General features: G+C 49.5%; 2 protein-coding genes across 7 annotated transcripts in view; one reads left to right on the top strand and one right to left on the bottom strand.

The window, feature by feature from the left end:
- Positions 1-10,231, bottom strand: part of FBXW8 (F-box and WD repeat domain containing 8) — a 52,179-nt gene extending 41,948 nt beyond the window's left edge. For 3 of the 6 annotated variants that reach the window (XM_087768817.1, XM_087768819.1, XM_087768820.1), the window contains exons 1-3: positions 9,887-10,225; positions 6,941-7,045; positions 26-190 (exon numbers count right to left, since the gene is read on the bottom strand). In XM_087768817.1, the coding sequence (XP_087624943.1) occupies positions 26-190; positions 6,941-7,045; positions 9,887-10,177 (561 nt within the window). In that variant the 5' untranslated portion in view covers positions 10,178-10,225. Of the gene's footprint in view, positions 1-25; positions 191-6,940; positions 7,046-9,886 lie in introns of all 6 variants that reach the window. The other 3 variants (XR_015707245.1, XM_087768821.1, XM_087768818.1) reach the window with 3 other exon arrangements.
- Positions 10,232-13,473: 3,242 nt separating this feature from the next.
- HRK (harakiri, BCL2 interacting protein) lies at positions 13,474-13,737 on the top strand. Its single transcript, XM_087768604.1, has one exon. The coding sequence runs from the start codon at positions 13,474-13,476 to the stop codon at positions 13,735-13,737; it is 264 nt and encodes an 87-aa protein (XP_087624730.1).
- Positions 13,738-21,049: the final 7,312 nt, after the last annotated feature.

Below are 21,049 nucleotides of genomic sequence, written 5' to 3'. Positions count from 1 at the left end.
TCCCATTAAAGAAATTCCCTTTTACCTTCCAGTTGGTTTTCAAAGTGCGCTCCCTGACACGGCAGTCCTTGAGGGCGAGCTTCCAGCAGGAATGATCAGAGATGCTTGTATCTAACAGATACCCTTCCTGTTGGCACAACCGGTACCACAACACTTCGTCTTCTGCAAGTACTTTCCATGTCCTGCTGACCTAGAAATCAAATTTTTATATATATAGCATAAAGTTATAACCAAAAATTAAATTTCATATAGAATTATTTAAATAACACCTGAAATATACACCTATAAACCAATATAGGCCTGCACTGAGACTAAGTTCTTATCTAAACAAATACACTGCTGACAGTACGGGGGAAAAAAAAAATCCACCTTTAACAAAATGCTTGTTTTCTGTGCATTCTTCTGAACATAATCGAGTTCCTACTCCACTAAGACGCCATGCAACATGGATACCAGTGTTTAGCGGCCACACTGCCAACCTGAAATGTCAACGTATTAGAAAATTTTGAAGGAAAAAGCAGCAAGAAAACAATTAAGACAGCATTGTAAGTTTAGAGCAAAAATATGAATTTATTTTCATTTTTGTAGCTAAGAAAACCTCTCAGATCATCACATCTCTCAAATCCTACTGACAATGCCTGATTAGGTGTATGACATTAGTGATTTATAACCTATTGTATTACAGTATGCATAAACAGGAATGAATTATTAAGTTTTTCAAGTAGCCTCAAGTTGCTGTCCATTTCGGAGAGAACAGCTTCATCATAATCAATTGTGGGCTCAGAATGAAAGATTCAAGAGGTAAGAGCCAACTTAAGTAGCATTTGTTCTCTGTAATTCTTAATTTAAAAAAAACCAGATGTAACCCATGAAAACTGCTGCTGGTGAAGGCAATAATCAATTGTACGCTGTTTCCAAAAGATTAAAAAAAACCCCTTTTCAGACTGACATCATTTTTAGCAACTCAGAATTAAGCATCTAATGTCCGTTTCAGTCCCAAGATCACACCAAGAATCTAGGTCTCCCATTGATACAAACTCTCACAGGACCACGTCTTCGTGTTTACTTGCCATTCGTTCCACGTTTACACAGACACACCACGGCACTGTGGGGTGGAAGATGAACTATTTCTATTTTATCAGATTAATCACCTTTGTATTTTATCATTATCGTGCACACCATGCTTCAGACTTGTTAAAACCACAGCTTTCAAATACAAAGCATAGCTTCACAAAATGATATATCATGAGGAATATTGAAAGTATGAGATCCCTTTGGCTGGTATAGAAGTCCCTGCAGAACGCAAGCCATTGGAGCAACAGTGCGTGCAGTGAGGCTCACAGCGAGGTTAGGAAAACACCACCTTAAATAAGTCAAGCAATCTCGGCGTTTATAATGTGCTCTGTAAAATTTTACATGTGATGACTTGGAAGAGCGTGCCTTGGTCTGCCGTATTAAATGCAGCATCAGGCCAAGACTGACCAGTCAGCCCAACCAGAACACCCACCGCATCGCAGGGAGATAGCAGGTGAGGTCCAGAAAGCACTCAATAAACACGACCCTGTGTCTTACAGGGCTCCTGGGGTCACAGTAAGGGCAAGAACATCTTGCACACATGGTCCCAAACCTCCTTGCGTACTATATAGTCCCCAAACAGTGGGACAGTATGCTCGGCAGTGAACAGCACAGATCTCCCCTTGAAAACTTTATGAAGCTTCTAGCCATCTTGTTTACACTGCCTTGCTGTTGGTCTTGCTGTAAAGACACGCATATGTCATTACTGCTCTCAAACACCAACGTCTCACTAGGAATCAAGAACTGCATCATAAGAGATCTCATGACCGGTTTCTTCCAAGGGAAAAAAAAAAATTAACATGAGAGAAAAAAGGGGGGTGGACTAAGTAACCTGAATATGTTTTTAAGATTTGATACCTACATATAAGAGCAGCTCTCAAACAGGAATATCCACGTTCAGCAGAGCTAATGTTCTAGTTATTCACCAAAAGACCTCAATTCAAACTAGCAGACATACAATCCCCTTCCATCATCAGACAAAGAAAACAACCTGGATAGGGCAATCATAACCGCCTTACAAATGACAGAAACAGCACCGAGTCTTCTCTAGCATTATACATCATCCTGTAATAAAAAAGTAGTGCTTAATGCTCCTGTCCCTATAGGGACAGACTCAGGAAGTTCAAAAGCAAAAAAAAAAAAAAAAAAAAAAGCAAAAAAGCAATACAAATTTCAAACCATTACAGTTTAGTGGGGAATTTGTTCTCAATTTGATTTTAAAGTCATATAAATCCATACATTATTGCTCAAAAAAAAAAAAAAAAAAAAGAAAAAGAAAAAACCACCCAGCTTTTTGCTGACACACACAAAAAAGCAGCTGTTCTGCAGGAGTTGAGCACCCCGGCCAAGCCCGGTCGACAGTAACGGCACCTCTGCCCCCTCCCGTCCCAGCAGCACGTTTCTGCTGACATAGAGGGGACAGGCCAACGCGCAAGCAGGAGCAAACAAAGCCAGGCTATGCCAACTTTTGCCTTGCCTTGAAGAAAAAAAACCCACACACGCACCTTTGGAGTTTGCCAAAATAGACAATATTGCACAGACCTTTCTAGTTTCAAGGTCTTAAAAGCATTTTATAAAGACAGTAAAAAAAACCAAAGGGGGGGCAGGGGGGCCACATAAAATTTAGACTGCCTTTTCAACTTTCAGGAACAAACATTCAAGGAGAATAAAGATTCTATCCTATTATGATTTTTTTTTTTTTTAAATCAAATTACATCGAACCCTGCTGCTTTACAAGCATGAATTTCCAAAGGGTCCCTAACGCAGCCTTTTCTTAATGCACCAAAACTGGCATGACAATCCCTTGTAAAAGCCCCACTGAGCGAGCCTCAGCTGCAAGAAATCTCTAATAAAAGCGTCTCAAGCATTTCACTTTACAGCACCACTGTGAGCTGCCGCATTAAAACCAGCCATTGGCTTGAAGTCAGCTTTATTAGATCTGCTTGACTTAGAGTTTCAGGTGAGGCCCCGAAAGCCAGAGCATTACGGCTTTATTTATATGCACCCATACATTCTGCTTGTTGGAGAGTAGCTGAGACACGCAAAGCTCTTACTAAACTACGAACATAATTATTTCCAAATCTACACTGCATAGAAACTCCAACAACGACCAATGACAACATCTTAGAGAGTTGTTTATAGATTTAGAGTCCCCAATTCAATTTTGTCTTTAGTGTTCCTATTCTCTTTTTACTACAGTTCTCAACTGTTCTCAGCAAAGAAACTTTGGTTTCCCCTGAGCTCCACACAGGAACAGTTTTATATCTTATAGTTCAGCAAGTAATAATGTTCTGAAGGACTTCAAAGGCTTTCGCTGACATAGGTTTTGCTATTTGGTTTTGCCTTTGGGGGATTTTTTTTTCCCCCCAGAAAAAAAAAACCCTAAAAAAACCCCACCTCTTCCATCAAATCCTAAATTTCTTCTAATCCTGTCTAAATCAACTGGCTCAAATCCTAATGAAGGTTTATTCATCCCTCTCCATCTGATAACTGTCTTTGTTTCATTAGGTTTATTTTCTTCCCTAGTCGCACAAAGAGATATTCAAGGTCCATTGGCTGAAGCCAGGGGGCCTCAATTAGAAATATCTGGACTTTCAATTCAGTACAATACGTAGCGCCAAACAGTATTTAATCCAAAGCCATTCAGATGCACATTTACCAGGTGGAAGCTGCTCATCTTTTCAATTCACAGCCATAATGTTATTTTAAGCCTCATCCTGAGCCCAGTATAACCTTATCCATCCATTTCTCTGCTCTCTCTCTAAACTAGGAGGAGGACGGATGATGACTTTTACCTATATACAACCCTGATGCAAAAGTATGCTCAAAGAATATAGGAGATTTTTTTTTTTTTAATGTCTAGACACTAAAAGCCTAACAGCTTGACAATTCCAGAAGCTCTAGAGGCAAGCACCTGAAATTCTTGATTTATGCCAGACAATTCATTCTTAAATTCCTAGAAACAGTCTCCCTTGTCCTAGATACATACACAATTGTCGTGTTGGTAAACATTTCTAAACCATCCCTCAGATGAAAACGCTAACCGTTGAAGGCAATTCCCCACCGATCCGTTCAGAAATAAGACTGCCTTAGGATTGCCAGAATTCAGTACATACTGTCAAGAAGTATTTCACACCACAAAATGCAGTTTATGCAGTCTCTGGTATTTACTAGAACGCAGTAACAACTCTTAAGTATACGGAGAAGTTCATAGATTAGACACATCACCTTATCGCAAAGCTGAGAGTTTTAAGGCCAGGTCCTCAGGCCATGAGTGGAGTTCATTGCAGATGTCTGCGGTATCAGCCCCAAACAACACTTCTGATACGTTTCAATTTGTCATACTTGTGGCGTCCCAAGTGATTGTTTTTCTTGTCCCTCGACATCAGAGCCAGGAGGAAGGACTGACTGTTCTCAAACCCGCTCATCACAGAAGCCACAAGAGAGTCGCTCGTCGCATAGATATTGCTTTCAACGGTCAGAACAGAATCAAAAGTTCTCACAGGGCTGGCGCAAAGCAGAGGGAAAATTTTGCCATTACTCTGGACTGTTCTGCCGACACATTAAGTCCTGGATACCTTTCTCTTTGAATTCTAAACATGGAGTATCAACGGCGACTGGTCTGCTGGATGCTACTGAATACCGCACAACTACTGCGAACCCACCGGCGCTCAGGAACTGATGACATCATTAATTTACATGCTGCACATGGCTTTCGTATTTCGAGTGCCATACGGATAGTTTGCGTTTTATAGTACTAATTCGAAAAATCAAAGAAAAGCTGTGGGGAAGAGGGGGAGGGAGAAATATCAGGGTGAAATTAAAAGTTCTCCAGAGCAGTCTGTGCTGTGATTAAATCTCAAAGAGGCTCCGCAGTCAGGCTACTTTACTGTTAGTCGGTTACCAATTTGGCATAAAGAACTAAGCAAACAGGTTTTCTCCAAAGGCACTCACATAGTTCATGATGCCAGTTCCACTAACTGGCCCAATTTCACTAAAATCCCAAGGCGCCTTAATAAAAAAACCTTTCTACGATAACACCGTAAAGCAGCAGGGCTTTCCATTTAACAGAAGAGGGCTTCCCCCCTTCAAAAACAAAATCACCAAGAGAAAAATGAAAATGGTATTTATTTTTATTGCTTTGCTTTTTATTTGAACACTTAAAAAGAAGCCAGATCTGCACTAAAAGCATTGGATATTCATCTCATTCAGAAAGCGTTGTAAAACACTGGGCATTTGCTCAGCTACCTGTCAGCTGCCACGTAGGATCAACAGACTCAGTCTTAGAAAGCGAATGAGAAATGTGGAAAATGTTCTCAGTGTTAAACACATCTTATGAGAACAAGTTCAAGTTAAAACTCTAAGCGAGCGAGAGAGAAATCAAGTGCAGCCCAAGCGCAGAAAAAAGGAGCAGCCCTTCATCAGCCAATCTTTTTACTATGCCATGAGGTAAACTGATCATGCCTAAGAGGAAAAAAAAGACACAGTAAGAATAACTTTAAAGTAATCCACTGCAAAAATGCAATCCTGTTCCATTTCATAGGATGTGGCCATTACCAATGACATAGCTCTACCTCAAATGACAGAAACTCGAGCACATCTGAAAGCTTCACAGTCTCCTGGACAGCACCAAAAAATAATCCTAGAGAATTTTTTCCGCTGCAACAGAAGCCCTGCAAGAGGAATTCTTTTTCTTCTAACAGTCCTTGCTCCTAAAAGGCATTAGCAAGTCAAAGACTTAAGCCATAACCACCTGTAGCTATTTAACACTATGACTTGCTCATACTGAATGTTAAAAGCCCAATTTCACTTCAATGCATGTGCCATTTGGCTAATACTTGTGTCTAGTTTACCACTCGCAACAAAGCTATACCCTGTCTGTCACTTTTCAGTTTTTACATGTTAACATTTCTTTCTCTTACAGTCTAGGATACAGTTCAAATGTAACACAAAGAATGGTTTTGGTTGGATTTTTGTGAAGTTGCTAGATGTGCTTCGTACATGAAAGCTTAAGGAACACCAGCCTGAGCCACTAAATAGTGGCCACGGGAGAAGCTTGCAATGAATATCCACAATATTCTACTCTATTTCACAAGGTAATCAGCACTTGCCAATGAAGTTTGCTCTGAAGACTCATTCAGAGAGGAGGTTCATCATTCAATGTGTGAAGAAAGGAGACAAAGAGGCTCAATAGTGTGGGCTGAACAGTCCTAAGTATAGTCAGGTGTGCGTGAGTGTTTAAGTTAGTAAAGCTACTTGAAGAGACAGGCAGTTTACAACTACACATAAATTATGGGCCATGTCTGAGTACAGACTGGTGAAAGCGTTATCTTAAGTATCACCAAAGAAAGATATAAACCTCTTGCCAGGGCAGAGCTGGGGGGAGGAAATCAGTGTCATTTAAGAATTTAGTCTGACATTAAATTATTACAGACAAAAAGCTACTACTCCAACTTCTATGGTTCACGTCGCACACTGAAAAGTCGGGGGGGGAACAGCTTTTTTGCCATGCCCTTAGCACTGCAAAGCGTTAAGTTCTAAATATTGCAGCAAGATGCTCACTTGTTCCTAAATACAGTCACTTGAATCAAGGGATCTTTGCAAGTATTTATTTTAAATTTTAAGGCTCCACTTTTGTCCAAGCCACGAATGTTTTATTTAACTCTACTCAACTGCAAGCTATATATCCAGTTCATGTACTATTATTTTTTCAATTCAGCTTTGGAGGTACTTCCAATAAGCAAAATCACAATCAGTTGAGCTACTAGGGCTACCACACATCTTCCCTGCACCAAGGTGCCTGTTTCTTGAATATTTCTGCCAATTCTACGCGGTATCAGAGGAGCAAACTGTCAGCAGCACTTACCTGAGCACACCTTCCCAATTCAGTCTTGCCCAGGTACTGAAATATCTTCAGTGCCAGTTCATAAGGCAGCTGGATATCAAAGAAAGGAACCTCATTTATTTCATTCTGAAAAGAAAAAAAGAGAAAATAATTTGTTAGGCTTCTTTAACGCACAGCTAGGTAGTAGCAAGAGTTACCATAGTACGAAAAAAGGACGTTGTATCCTCAGTGCCATCACAGTTCCATAAAAAAAGGCAGAAGTAGTTCTGCCTCTCCTCCCCATAATGGCACAACATCAGACAGACCGCGCTGGCATGAAGGCACCCGAGCTACTCTTTGTTCTCTCCGAGTCATATCAGGTAAAGAATATTAGAAGGCTAAGTGGAGCTAAAAAGCAAATTGAGGAGAACTGTAAGGCTTATCTATAGTCAGAGGGCAGAAAAAGGCAAGACACAAGTTCTAGTAAAAGCTTGTCTAAGGTTTCAGCATCAAAAAGGCCAAAAAAGTAAGCACTTTGAAGACGTATGCCCATTACCAATTTCACTTACAAGATTTCAAACACAGATGATGGAAAATGAACAAACATTTTGGTATCAAACTGAATGGAGATGATGTTACAGTTTGTTTCTTTCATTAGCAGTGTATAAATGCCTCTTTAATATGAAATGTGCTGAAAGAGTTGCTGCTTTAACTGATTAAGTATCATCTCCCCAAAAATTTAAAACCAAAGAATCCATCATTTTAATCTAACAGCTAAATGCAGCATATACATTTCTCCTAGATGTTTTTTGTGTGTTTTAACTACATAATTATTAAATCTTCTTCCTGCAGTTATCACATCAAGAGTCGTCCCCTCCCTCATTTCTGTCTGGATACTCCAAATTTTTATACTATATAACAGAGAGCGAGCAAAATCAGCCCATTCTGACCATTTCTGTGTCACCCAATTTGAAGCTTTGCTCTCCAGTGTTTTTGCCCGCTTTCTGTACCCCCCAGGTGCTCCCAAACACCTGACCACTCTCCATCAATCCCCATGCACAAAATCAGCTGCTCAGCTAAAACCTGTCTCCATTGTTTGCTGTCAGAAAGTCAGGCAGGCCCCAAATCAGGATCATCCCCTGCCTCCTAGCACTTCTCTAGCCCCGAGACCTTTGTTTCTTTGAAGGTCTCTTCTACCACTACTCCTTGCTCATTTAAACCCAGACGCTTTGCAGTGCCAATGAAGTGGCAAAACCAGGCAATGTTGGGTTTATTTAAAGTACAGTTACACAGGAAAACTATGATTGTGTGAAAGTTTTTAATGCAAAAGGTATTCTACGCTAGATAAGTGTTTAGACAGCACAAATATGGGCAATGTTCCCATTAGGTCTTTTTAGCAAAACAGCACTGGTTTATAAACACTGGAACCTTGCACTTGTTCTAAAGTTACTCGAACTAGACCTGTGGCCAACCTTCCTGCTCGTCCACAATTCTCCTGCACAAACAGCTCCTTTTCCTTCCCTTCCCCTCTGCGTGAGGACCACTGGCTCCGCTCCCTGCTGTGGATTTGCAAGAAGATTGTTTGCTTTCATGTGATTTAAACTGCATCTGTTTCCAAAGTGGACACCAAAAAAAGAAAAAATAAAAGGAACTCTGAGAGCACATCGCCATGGCCACATGCAGATAGACCTCAAGCTGGCCAGATGTGAACCAGCTTGGATCCAGGAACCGCATAACCATTTAGAGCAACACGCTGCCCAAAAAAATAAGATGAGCCATTCGGCAAGGCTTATTAGCTCTAGGCTTATGAGCTCAGGCACAGCACCACCAGGAATATATTGCTTCCAAATTGGAGTTGAATCATGTCCAACCAGCAGAACCTGGTCTGTCTGAATGGACCCAAAGACATCATCAGAAGGACAGACTGCCTACAGACAGGCCAGTACAGATGCAACAGTCAAGACTGACAGCTCTCTCACAGAAAAGGGGAAAAAAAAAAAAAATAGAAAACAGGTATACAGATTTTTTTAAACTAATCTGCAAGAGTATTTATAATCAAACCATAAGCACGAGCTTGCGACAAAGCACAAGCAACGGCCCATACTAATTCCGTTCTAATGCAGCCGTAACATTAGAGACAGAACAAGGTCTTCCCTTCCTACATCCCCAAAATGCACGCAGCTCATCTTTTGCACAGTGCTCACCGCTGCAAACGAAGAGGTAATGTTAAGTCAGCACCAGCCTGTCTAAAAGTCTACTGGAATGACTCCAAAACTCAAACACTACCGTCCCCTCTGAGACAGATTTGGGCTCCTGTGTGCTAATGGAGCACTAATTCTGTAAATGGATTAATTTGTGCCTTGCAGACAGAAATTTAATCTGTTCCTTTTAATTTTTTTAAGCAAAGAGTAATTAGTCACAGTTAGGTTAGTGAGAAGCAAGAAAATGGGTTTCCCCCCTAGTTTTCCTACGCTGTAAATAAAATCTCTATTGCATTTAGAGGGTTTACCAAAATAACTTTTATCTGGTTTGGAACTGTATTTAAGGCTATTTCCAAATTAACTCCTTTACTTACAGAATTAATACTTGTTTTCCTACTACACTGCTGTGTCACAAAGCAGGATATCCTTAATTACTGCACCAAATAGCCGGAATAAGCAACAAAATCTTTTTTAAAAGAAAAAAAATACCGTCTCAGAGAAAGAAAAGTGGATTGGGGGTTAAATCCTTGTAAGATAAAATACATTCAGAAGGTGAGGTTATAAAGAACCTCACAGGAACCCTCAGCATCCCCCGTTCTCACCCCATCCCGGAGGCAGGCGCAGACGGGCCCTGCGCTCCGCTCCCGTTACCGCTACAAACCTCCACAGCTCCCCCCGCGCCGACCCCTTCCGCGCCCCGGCCCCGCTCCCCACCCCGGGGCAAAGCGCCAGGGCCGCCGCAGGCGCCCCGCCAGCCGAGCGCGGCCCCGGCTCCGCGCAGCCCTACCAGGTCCCGGATGAGCTGCCCCAGCAGGTCGTCCCCGTCGCCTCCTCCATCCCCCGCGGGCTCCTCGGCCGGGCGGACGGGCGACGGGCTGCGGCAGGCCGGGGCGCCGCCGTCCAGCAGGCCGCGGGCCAGCGCCAGGTAGCCCGGCTCGCTCGGCTCCGCGCTGCGGCGGCTCTCGGGACCCGCCGCGGGCTCCGCTGCCGCCTCCCGCCGCCGCCGCTTCGCGCCCCCCGCCAGCTCCTCCCGCCAGCGGCGGCGGAACAGCTCCAGCTCCGCCGAGCCCTCGGCCATGGCGGCGGGGCCGGGCCGGGCCCGGCCCAGCCTCCCGCCGGCCCGGCCCGGAAACCGCCCCCCGCGCCCGCGCGTTCCGCCGCGCGAAGGTTCCTACGGCCGCCGGGGCGGGCCGGGGCCCGGCTGACAGGGGCCGCCCGCCGCCATGTTGTGGGCCCGAGGCGGGCGTGGGCGCTGGGGCTGCCCGCGATCGTCGAGCGCGGCAGGGGCGGGCTGGAGGCCTGGGGGACTGCTCGCCCAACAGACTGCTGGCCCAGCGGCCACAGCCTGGCCTTGGAAAGCCGCTGGCAGCCGAGCGAGGGCCGGGGCGATGGCGGTGTCCTGTGCGGGCGCCCTGGGCCTGGGCTCTGTCTGCTGGGCAGCCCTCAGCTGCCTCCCAGGCAGGGCCACCCGTGCGGCCCCACGGGGGAAAAGCCGCTCCCGGAAAAGCAGAAGCGACGCCACTGAGTGGACCGTTGCCGACAGAGGAGGCAGAGAGGTGCGTTGCTCTGCCACCGGGTGACGGGCCCAGGTCGGCCCATTTCTTCCACCCATTTTGTTGGCCAAGTCTGAACCGGAGCCTGCAGGCAGGGGTGGTCCTGCCCCACAGCACGGCCATTACATCTCCTGGGGAAGATGTGCTGCGCTGCTCACTGCGCCCCGAATCCCGCCTGCCTCCTGCAGCCGCCGCAGCCTGAGAGCTGCCGCTTCCACGGCGCTTTGGGGAGGAGATGACGTTTGCTCCGCACCTCTCCAGTATCAACCCACCTTATTGCTTAAAGGCTGCGTTTCAAATGATGGCTAAACCCAACTGCTGAAACGCCCACAGAGCTGCTATTGCTTCAGCCAGTCCAGCTGCCCAGAGGAGTGGAAAGGCCGCAAGTATTCAAGTCTCCAGCATAACTTTCATGGAGCGCTCGGGAAGATAAAACAGGTAAGCGATACTTATCCATGTTTAAGTCAAGCAGCTGGTCCTCGCTGGGCACCGGTGAATGTGCTAAAATGCGCAGCCCTCGCTCTCGGCAGCATCTTGCGCCAATGTACCTCTGCCCTCGCGTCCACCTCCGGCTGCTGCCATTCAGCATCCTCAGCGGGCACTTGCTGGTTTTTCTCGTTGCAGCTTGTTGCTGCCTGTGCAGTTTACAAAACTCAGCTTAATGAACACAAACAGGCATTTTGGATTCCAGGAAAAACCTGAACTACCTCATTTTGAGGAGCAATTCCTGTATGTAGAAACCCCACAAAAGATTTGTTTTCCCTACAAAACAATCAATCATTTGAACTTGGAGGAGGATCTCCCTGGGGTGCATAGGCTGAGCCATGCAAACAGAGGGGCTGAAGAGCAGGAGCTTCCCCTGTAGCGGGATGCAGGGCTGCTGCAGGGAGGGGAGACAGGTTGGGAAGTAGGTGAGCCCCAGGGAGGTCTCCTTAGAGCCTTTTGCAAGACCAGGGTGATCTGCCAGGGAGGTGGCAGCAGCCTCCCTGCCAGGCGGAAAAGAAATGGGCCGGTTTGGGGTGATGCCATCCCCACAGGGAGCTGCAGGGAGCCCCCGCTGCCATGCCAGGGCTGATGTGTGATGGGGATTCCTGCCTGGGAGGTCCCAGCCCTCCTCTTGCGCACTGACGGCTGGGGGGGCTCCGCATCCCCCTGGGTGAAGTGCCTGGGGGCTGCGCACTCGTGCCTCGGCCACCTGAAATGTGATCAGAATTAGTAACGCTTTGGGTGATGAAATCCCCTCCAGCTCTGTGTAATCCCCTCACTGCCCCCCTCGCATCTCCACACTGTCCTCTCCATCCCACACCGTCACCTGCATCCTCACGCCGTCCCTCCATCCCTACGCTGTCCCACCAAACTCCCACGCCATCCTTAGATAACAAAATGTCCCACCACGCAAATGCTGTCCCTTCCATTCCCCCCATGCCCCCCCTGCACCTCCACACTGTCCCCTCCATCCCCACGCTGTCCCTCCATCCCTACATTGTCCCATCAAACTCCCATGCCGTTCTTAGACAACAAAATGTCCCACCACGCACACGCTGTCCCCTCCATCCCACACTGTCCCCTCCGCCCCACACTGTCCCCTCCATCCCACTCTGCCCTCCATCCCTATGCTGTCCCATCAAGCTGCCACACCATCCCAAGAGAACAAATTGTCCCACCACACACACACTGTCCCCTCCATCCCCACACTGTCCCTCCATCCCACGCTGTCCCAGCAAACTCCCATGCCATCCCTAGATACCCAGTCCCACCACACGCTGTCCCCCCCATTCTCCCCATGCCCCTCCATGCCACGCAGTCCCCTCCATCGCCACACAGTCCCCCCATCCCACGCTGTCCCACCAAACTCCCACACCATCCTTAGACAACATGTCCCACCATGCACACGCTGTCCCCTCCATTCCCCTCATGCCCCCCCATCCCACACTGTCACCTGCCCCCCCACACAGTCCCCTCCGTCCCACGCTGTCCCACCAAACTCCCATGCCATCCCTAGATAACAAGTCCCACCACACAGCTGTCCCCCCCATGCCCCCCCTCCCACATTGTCCCCTCCATCCCCACAGTCCCCCCCATCGCACGCTGTCCCACCAAACTCCCACGCCATCCCTAGATACCCAGTCCCACCACACGCTGTCCCCCCCATTCTCCCCATGCCCCTCCATGCCACGCAGTCCCCTCCATCCCCACACAGTCCCCCCATCCCACGCTGTCCCACCAAACTCCCACACCATCCTTAGACAACATGTCCCACCATGCACACGCTGTCCCCCCCATTCCCCTCATGCCCCCCCATCCCACACTGTCACCTGCACCCCCCACAGTCCCCTCCATCCCCACGCTGTCCCACCAAACTCCCACGCCATCCCTAGATAACAAAATGTCCTGCCACACACGCTGTCCCCCCCATTCCCCTCATGCCCCCCCATCCCACACTGTCACCTGCACCCCCCCACAGTCCCCTCCATCCCCACGCTGTCCCACCAAACTCCCACGCCATCCCTAGATAACAAAATGTCCTGCCACACACGCTGTTCCCCCCATTCCCCCCATGCCCCCCCCCATCCCACGCTGTCCCACCAAACTCCCACGCCATCCCTAGGTACCCAGGCCCACCGCACGCTGTCCCCCCATTCCCCCGCGCCCCCCGCCGCCCCCCCCGCTCCCCGCCGCCCCCCGCCCGCTCCCCGCGGCCGAGCGCCGCCCCGCGGGGGATGATGTAACCCCCCCGTCCCCCGCCCGCCGCCGCCGCCGCCCCGGCCCGCCCGCCCGCCCGCACAGGCGGCGGCACTCGGCGGCGAGCGGCGGCGCAGCCATGTGCCCCTGCGCGCTGCACGGCGGCCCCCCCGCGCCCTGCCCCTGCAGCCCCGGCCGCGCCGCACGGCCCTCGGCCGCCGCCCGCCTGGTCGCCGCCCGCCTGCGCCGCCTGGGCGATGAGCTGGAGCAGCGGGCGGCGCGGCGCAAGGCGCGGGGCCGCGGCCCCTCGGCCGGCCGCCGCCTGGCCGCCGTGGTGTGCCTGCTGTGCGCCCTCACGCCCGCGGCCGCGCTGGCCTGGCTGATCCGCAGGAGGAGCCTCTAGGCGAGAGGGGCGCTGGCCGGAGCGGGGAGCAGGCGGGACGCGCAACAGGTCGGCACGGCGCCGGGCGAGGCGGCGGCGGGGACGGGGACGGGGACGGGGAGGGCTGGGCGGCCGGCGGGGCTCGGCGCGGCGGGGCACGGTGCCGCCCGGTGCGGCACGACGGGGCAGGGGTCGGTCCGGCACGGTGCGCCGCGGCCCGGTGTGCAGTGGCCCGGCAGGGCCCGCCCCGGGGGGCCGGCTCGGTACGGCCCGGCTCCGGCCGGGGGGCCCGGCCCGGCGGAGCGCGCTGTCCGCGGTACCCGCTGGGCTGCGGCGGCTGATGGCGGCAGCGCACGGAGCCCCGGGCTGCGGGTACCGGCGCTAACATCACACCGACCTCTCTCCTCTCCTCTCCTCTCCTCTCCTCTCCTCTCCTCTCCTCTCCTCTCCTCTCCTCTCCTCTCCTCTCCTCTCCTCCTCTCCTCTCCTCTCCTCTCCTCTCCTCTCCTCTCCTCTCCTCTCCTCTCCTCTCCTCTCCTCTCCTCTCCTCTCCTCTCCTCTCCTCTCCTCTCCTCTCCTCTCCTCTCCTCTCCTCTCCTCTCCTCTCCTCTCCTCTCCTCTCCTCTCCTCTCCTCTCCTCTCCTCTCCTCTCCTCTCCTCTCCTCTCCTCTCCTCTCCTCTCCTCTCCTCTCCTCTCCTCTCCTCTCCTCTCCTCTCCTCTCCTCTCCTCTCCTCTCCTCTCCTCTCCTCTCCTCTCCTCTCCTCTCCTCTCCTCTCCTCTCCTCTCCTCTCCTCTCCTCTCCTCTCCTCTCCTCTCCTCTCCTCTCCTCTCCTCTCCTCTCCTCTCCTCTCCTCTCCTCTCCTCTCCTCTCCTCTCCTCTCTCCTCTCTCCTCTCCTCTCCTCTCCTCTCCTCTCCTCTCCTCTCTCCTCTCCTCTCCTCTCTCCTCTCCTCTCCTCTCCTCTCTCCTCTCCTCCTCTCCTCTCCTCTCTTCTCTCTCTCCTCTCTCTCCTCTCTCTCCTCTCTCTCCTCTCTCCTCTCCTCTCTCTCCTCTCCTCTCTCCCCTCTCCCCTTTCCCAGGACTCCTCAAACGACCCCTTTGCCCTTCCCCAAACTTCCACTGCCTCCAGCCCTGTGCTTCCCCTCCGCCTGGGTCATCCGTGCTCTCATGGGGCAGTTTCAGCTCCGTGCCCGCGCTGAGTGAGCCTGTTGGCCCCAGTGGGCCAGCAGCAGCAGCGCAGGGCAACTCAGGGGGATGGGAGCGGGTCCTGTGTTGCCCCGACTGCTGGCCGTGGGAGGTGGAGGATGCTTGCCCCATATACCTGTGCCTGCCAAGCCTCCAGCCCTCTTGTGAGTGGAGGAGCTTCCCCTGTGTCCTGCCATCCCCCAGTAGGCTTGGAACCCACGGGTGCTGCGGGGCACCCATCGCTGAGGTCCCTGGGTGGTAGGATGTCACCACAGGACCGTCCAGCAGGACAGCCTGGGACTTTGGCTGGCCATGCCTGGCTCTGTGTTTTGGATAATGCGTTGCCCGGTGCCGGAGGCTTTCCCCAAGGGGGGTCCCAAGTCACCAGCCAGGGAAAAGCATCCAAGCCCAGTTACTGCTGGTTCCTAGAGCCCCCACTGTGCTCCAGAGCCACTGAGCAAACCAGCAGCAGGGACATGGGACACACCTGGTCCTGTAAACCTTGTTGTCATCCCAGTGACACCTCCTGGGCTGGTGGGGACAGCTCTGCGCCCTCAGCCCTGGGAGCGCCAGGGATCTCACAGGGATCAAGACTTGGGGAGGAAAGCTGCTCCCAGCCCTTGTAAGGGGGGGTGGTAATTGTCCCAAGTACCTTAAAACGTAAGGCTCCAGCCTGGGGCAATATCTGAGCATATGCGGGGTCACCTCAGGAATCTGGGCTGCTCTGAAGTGCTCTTTGGGACGTGGATTTCTCCCCACAGACGTGAGGAGCAAAGTGTCCTGTTTTGGGCACTTTAAATTATATCTGTGAATGTCCCCCAATGTCTGTCTGTATTCAGGGAAGACCTTAAGCGCATGTCTAACTTGCAGCGTACACTCATATCCCACCATCTCGCATAGGGTTTAGACCAGAGCTTAAAATAAAGCAGTTGAAAAATGCCACCAATGCTGGGCTCACCTCGTACAATTTCAGCTTAACTGGGCTGTTTGCAACCCTTGGGCCAGACCTTGGCTGTCAGGAATCGGGTCTTGTATCGCAAACCGTCTTGCCTGCTTTTTAGGTGCGTGAAGTACAGTTGGATACTTCTGTATAGCGTGGGGAAAAGTATGGTTTTCGAAAGAGTTTAGAAGTAAGGTTTTCCAGCAGGTATGTGTGTTTGCACTGCGCGTGTGTGTATGCACTGGTGTATGGGGGGGCATTGTTGTCATCTGTCTGTGCCACAACCGCTGCGTCTGTCAGCAGGTTCAGCTGGTTACCTTTGGAAACCTTTCTTTGGAAACAAAACCAGAACAAAACTGGTTTTTTTGATGAATCAAAGCCTCAATTTCTGTGGAATCATCCAGGACGGTGACTGCAGAGCTGTGCCCAGCAAAGCCCTCGGAGAGTGTCAGTGGTGAGGGGCAGGGGTTAGAGACGTGGGACTGTGGTCAGGAGCAGAGCTTAGAGATCTTCTTTCCCTTCCCATCAGTTCGTGGCAAGTTTGATTCTAGTGTTTGGAAGGAAACCCACCTGTCTGACTTGCTTGCCATTCTGAGCTCACAAAAAGTTGAAATCCAAGGGGGACTGCAGTGATCTCCCTTATCTAGTGTCTCAAGTGTGCTTTTCTTTCTAACAAGCCTGGGGAAATTCCTCTCTGCCCAACCTGGGACTTCATCCCGTGCAGAGAAGGTGGCAGGTGAGAAGGGCTGGCAGAGAGACCCTGTTCACTGGCCCCGTGGACCCGTGCCCACGCTCGGCCCAGACTTCCTGGCAATCCCACGAGGCAAAAGCTGTTTGGATGTGCAGTTTTTGTGAAGGTTCGCATAGCTTTGGTCAGGCAGATAGTATTTTTTTTTTCCCAATCTCTTCTGCTGTTGACTCTGTGGAGCCCTCACCTCCATCTGGTTTTCTGCATTTCAGGTCCAACAATAACCAGTTGCTTATAAATTGCTTTGATAAAGACACTATACAAAAGCAAAGCATTATCCTCAACACAACCGAGGCGAGCTCCTTCAGCATGCACAGTCCTTCCTCGCAGCTTCAAAGGCTGCTGCAGACAGGACGTGCTGAGCTGCCTTCAAATGCTCTGGGGCTTCGTGGGCACAAATACCAATGTAAGTCTCTGAAGAGAAGATCCTTGTGTGTGATGTGAAGCGGTTTCAGGGATAAAGAGGCCAGATGTGGGAGAATAACACGCTAGTAACAGTCTCCTGGTTGCCCCTATGCACCACAGACTGACCTGTCCGACTGCTGGCAATCTTCTAGGGCACAAGTGACCAAGCTGCAGATGAAAGTACAGTGTAACCCCAGAATAATTAAATGTCCCATCTACGCCTCAGTTTCTGTGTTATTTTTGCCATTAAGAATCTTTTCTATTCTTCCTGAATAGTAATTTGCTCCCACCAGTGGAGGTATCTGATTATCTGCAGTACCTCAGAGCCCGAGTGATAGTGCAGTGAGCTGGGTTAGACTTAGAGACGTGGTAAGACAGCAGTGTTTTATTAACTCAGCGGAGTATTTCAGAACAAAATAGGTATTTTCCCGCTGTCCTCAGAGACCCTCTGCAGTGATAATATTGTTCTTCAATGAGACGGAAAGTCCAGGCTCGGAGCACTTGTGATCTTGGGATTTCATGGAATAGCTCATAAGAGAGTAACTTGTACACTTAATAAATGCGCTGCCAAGTCAGCATTTATCTTGTGATCTAGTGGTTGCAGAAGGAACAGGGAAGTTAGAGGAAAAGGCCCGTTTCAGATTGGCTTACTGCTAGAGTTCCCCTCCTGCTTCTTCAAGCGGTAATAGCGTTTTGCATTGGCTGCTGTGAGCGTACGTACTGTTTCTGAGGAAGAAGGTTGGTAGTTGTTCCCTCAGGTCCTTGTGGCTTTACACAACAGTGCAGCTCAGGGAATAATCCTGTGTACCAGGGAACTTCTCCTGCTCCCACAGCCCCCAGGTGATGCCAGTGAAAGCAGGATTAGGGCCGCTGCATGTGACCAGCTTCTTGTATCTGTGGACCGTGCTTGGGATTTGGGGATGAATGCTTTGCAAATGGCAGTTTTATAATATATAATCTGACATCACCTTGAAATATCCAGCCAGGGCATGAAGTATAGTTGTCATGTGCCAGTTTGGCATACAATGTCATTTGTATTTCGCTCTATTAGTTCAGAAGTGGCAGTGTATTAAAATCAAACCCTACTTGTCCCTGCCAGCTTCACCAGCCTGGTTCTGTGCCCACTGTGTTGCCAGTAATTCCCCCCACGGTTTGCTGCGAGGTTCATGCAGAGCCACTCTGTCCAAAGTCTCAGTGCAGTTAATTATCTGTATTAAAATTGGGTTGATAAGATTTCTGGAGATGTCACACTGAGCTGTGCAGGAGTGGAAAGAAAATTAAGGACCAGAGGCAGTACAGCTAGCGCAGGACTAAGCCGACCAGCTCAGCAGTGAGCTGCAGTTTCGCACGCGGACAGACATTCAGCGTGTTGTGCCCCATATGCATCCCTGACACAACGAAGCAAGCGTTGTTGTTTATCCTCCTGGATAACTAAGGAAGGAGCCTGCTCTTCCTAGTGGCAAGCATCCTGCTAAAAACCATCAAAGGTCCCTGCCACCCTTGCCCCAACTTCACAGTTGAATTGTACAAGGAAAACCTACAACGTTAACTTTCATGATAAACAAGCAGCAGAGTTTTCGAAAATAAACAGGAGTCCAGAAATGCCTCTTTCCGGAAATATGGCCAAGCAGGCCACTTCTGTGTGGAAAGATTGGAGCCCCAACATATTTCTTTACCCTGTCAGGGTTCCTTGATCTTCCCGTGCTGAGATCTGCCTGACACACCATTCTTCTGAGTTCTTCCCTAGTAGTTCTACTCTTCGTTCCTCTTACCTCTCAAACCCCCTCCTAATTGTTTTTTGGTCTTCCTAGTTACCCTTCCGTCTCCCACAGAGATGCTAATGAAGTGTGAGTGAACACGGATGCAGGCTGCTTGGGAATTTGACAGGGCTCTTGCCCAGCCCTTGTTTTCTCATTAACCTGCTGCTGGGTGAGGAAGGAAACGAGAGCGCCTCATTTTGTCCCTGCCTCAAGCTTTCCCTTAGCAATCCAAGCCCTGGAATATTTTTTTTCTTTAACTATATCAATAACTGTTATTTTGTTTATTAGGAGTGGAACACGTGCCAACTGAATGGCCCGTGTAATCCATTTAAATCAAGAAGTTACATGCTGACACGTTAGCCGTCAGCAGAACTCCTTTTGCCAACTGCTTTAGGGGACGTGAGCTCAGATTCTCCTATGGCTTTGTGCAGGTGGTACCCAAGCACGGCTTTGTGTCCCGTCTCCGAATAAAGATTAGTCAAAGAAATGCTGAGATGAGACTAGGGACCCCCTACCTGAGTCATTTCATGCCCATCCGACTCAGCATCCCGGAGAAGAGCAGCTTGCTTTTTTTTTTTTGGTAAACACCAGCTTCGCAAGCTGTGCGATAAAACTGTAGGATTTAAGGCTGGAGAGTTCAAAGTAATTGAGAAGCCGAGATGCCCGCATCTATTAAAAGCAATGGGATGTGTCGAGGCTGGCTGAGATGGTCTTGCAAATATCAGCCAACATGATTTGTCGTCTCACAACCTTATTGCTTGATAGGTGCAATGAACAAGAGCAACTTTCTGAGCAGAATCTGCATCTCCCTAAATGACCAGGAAGAGAGGGATACGTCACCAGAGGGGAGGTTGGTTCCCATGAAAAATTTCAAAGCAAGTGTTTTTTTTCTTTGTCACTTCAATCCGTGTTTTCAATAGACACCGCATTTTTCATATAGGAAGTCAGCTAGAATTCCTTTTTTTTTAATATGTAAACGAAAAATTTTGATAGTAGCGGACAATCCCCCCCCAAAGTTTCAACACTATACGAATGACACACAAACAATTCTTCAGCAGCTCTGCAGAGAGGATGTGCTGGCACTCTTTCCAGCTTACTATCTACCCCAGGATTACAAATGGGATGTAGTTTGGCTTTCCTCAGCCTTTTTCAGACCCGAAGTACCAAATTTTGATCTATCTGCTGAGTGCCTATTGTGGGAAATTTGGAGTAACTCCACTGAAGTCAATTGGGTTGCCCTGGATTTACAGTGCTGTAAATGAGATCAGAATTTGGCTCCAAGTATATTCCATTAATGAGTCAGATACTGGCAATGCAGCCAATATGCACCCAGAAATGGCTTTAACACAGCCTAGGAGATTCGAAATTGTTTTATTGAAAGATGGGCTGAAGGCCAAGATTCTGGGGTTCTTTTTGATTCTTTCCATGAAATTCACCTTTATGCAGAAGGCCAGCACGAGGCTGATGCAAAACTTAAGAGCCATTTAAGCTCTTAGAATCGGGCTTGTGAGATGCATAAACATTGTGCTGAGCTCTTTGCCTGCCCCAGAGCAGATTTATCACTCGGAGTTCAAGACGTTCGAGGATTTATCAACTTTTACAGGTTTTTATAGATTTTCTATACGTTAAGTGACACAGAGAGACAGTTTGTAAAATATAATGACACCAAGGATGATCTGTTGCAGGCCGTAGATGGCACAGCAGGACAAGGGTTCATAGCTGGCAATTGGAAGTGCTACTACAGGACAAATAATAAATAAGGATTAAATGGTTTTGCTTTGGAGGAAATCCTTTAATCAACTCTCGAAGCCTTTATTCCAGCGTAACTTGAGTAAATATCTCCCCTCTTTGAGTGTAAGCAACCGCATCACAGGCGCTTCCTCCGTATCGCCAGCCCCGCTTCTCAGGACCCTACGGTCAGCCCGGGTTGTGCCCTGCTTTCCCACCTCATCAATGCTGACGGGGTTAATTTTGAAGACCTCTCTCCAAACGCATCTTGTGTGAGAAGTGCAGGTGCCCAGAATCTCCTCCTTGTGACGTTTCCCAAGTCTAGAGCAAGCCGTGGTGCTGTCTGTCTGTCTGTCTGTGCCCAGCATTGGCCTAGACCTGCGTGTGCAGCTGTGCAAGCGCAGGCTGAGATCCCGGAGGGCTGTGTGGGAGCGTGGGGCTGCGGGAGCGGCTGTCTCCCGTGCATGCAGGCCAGGAGGCTGAACGGGGACGCGTTTCAACCTCTGGGCTACTTACTGACAGCTGTTTATTCACGGTCTGTGCTCTGTTGGCTCTTTTTGTGTAGCC

The sequence above is a fragment of the Nipponia nippon genome, unplaced genomic scaffold (assembly GCF_047370975.1).
Source record: "Nipponia nippon isolate SJK-2023a ecotype South Korea unplaced genomic scaffold, ASM4737097v1 scaffold_30, whole genome shotgun sequence".
Taxonomy (NCBI): Eukaryota; Metazoa; Chordata; class Aves; order Pelecaniformes; family Threskiornithidae; genus Nipponia; species Nipponia nippon.
This window is presented reverse-complemented; position numbering and strand designations above follow the sequence as displayed.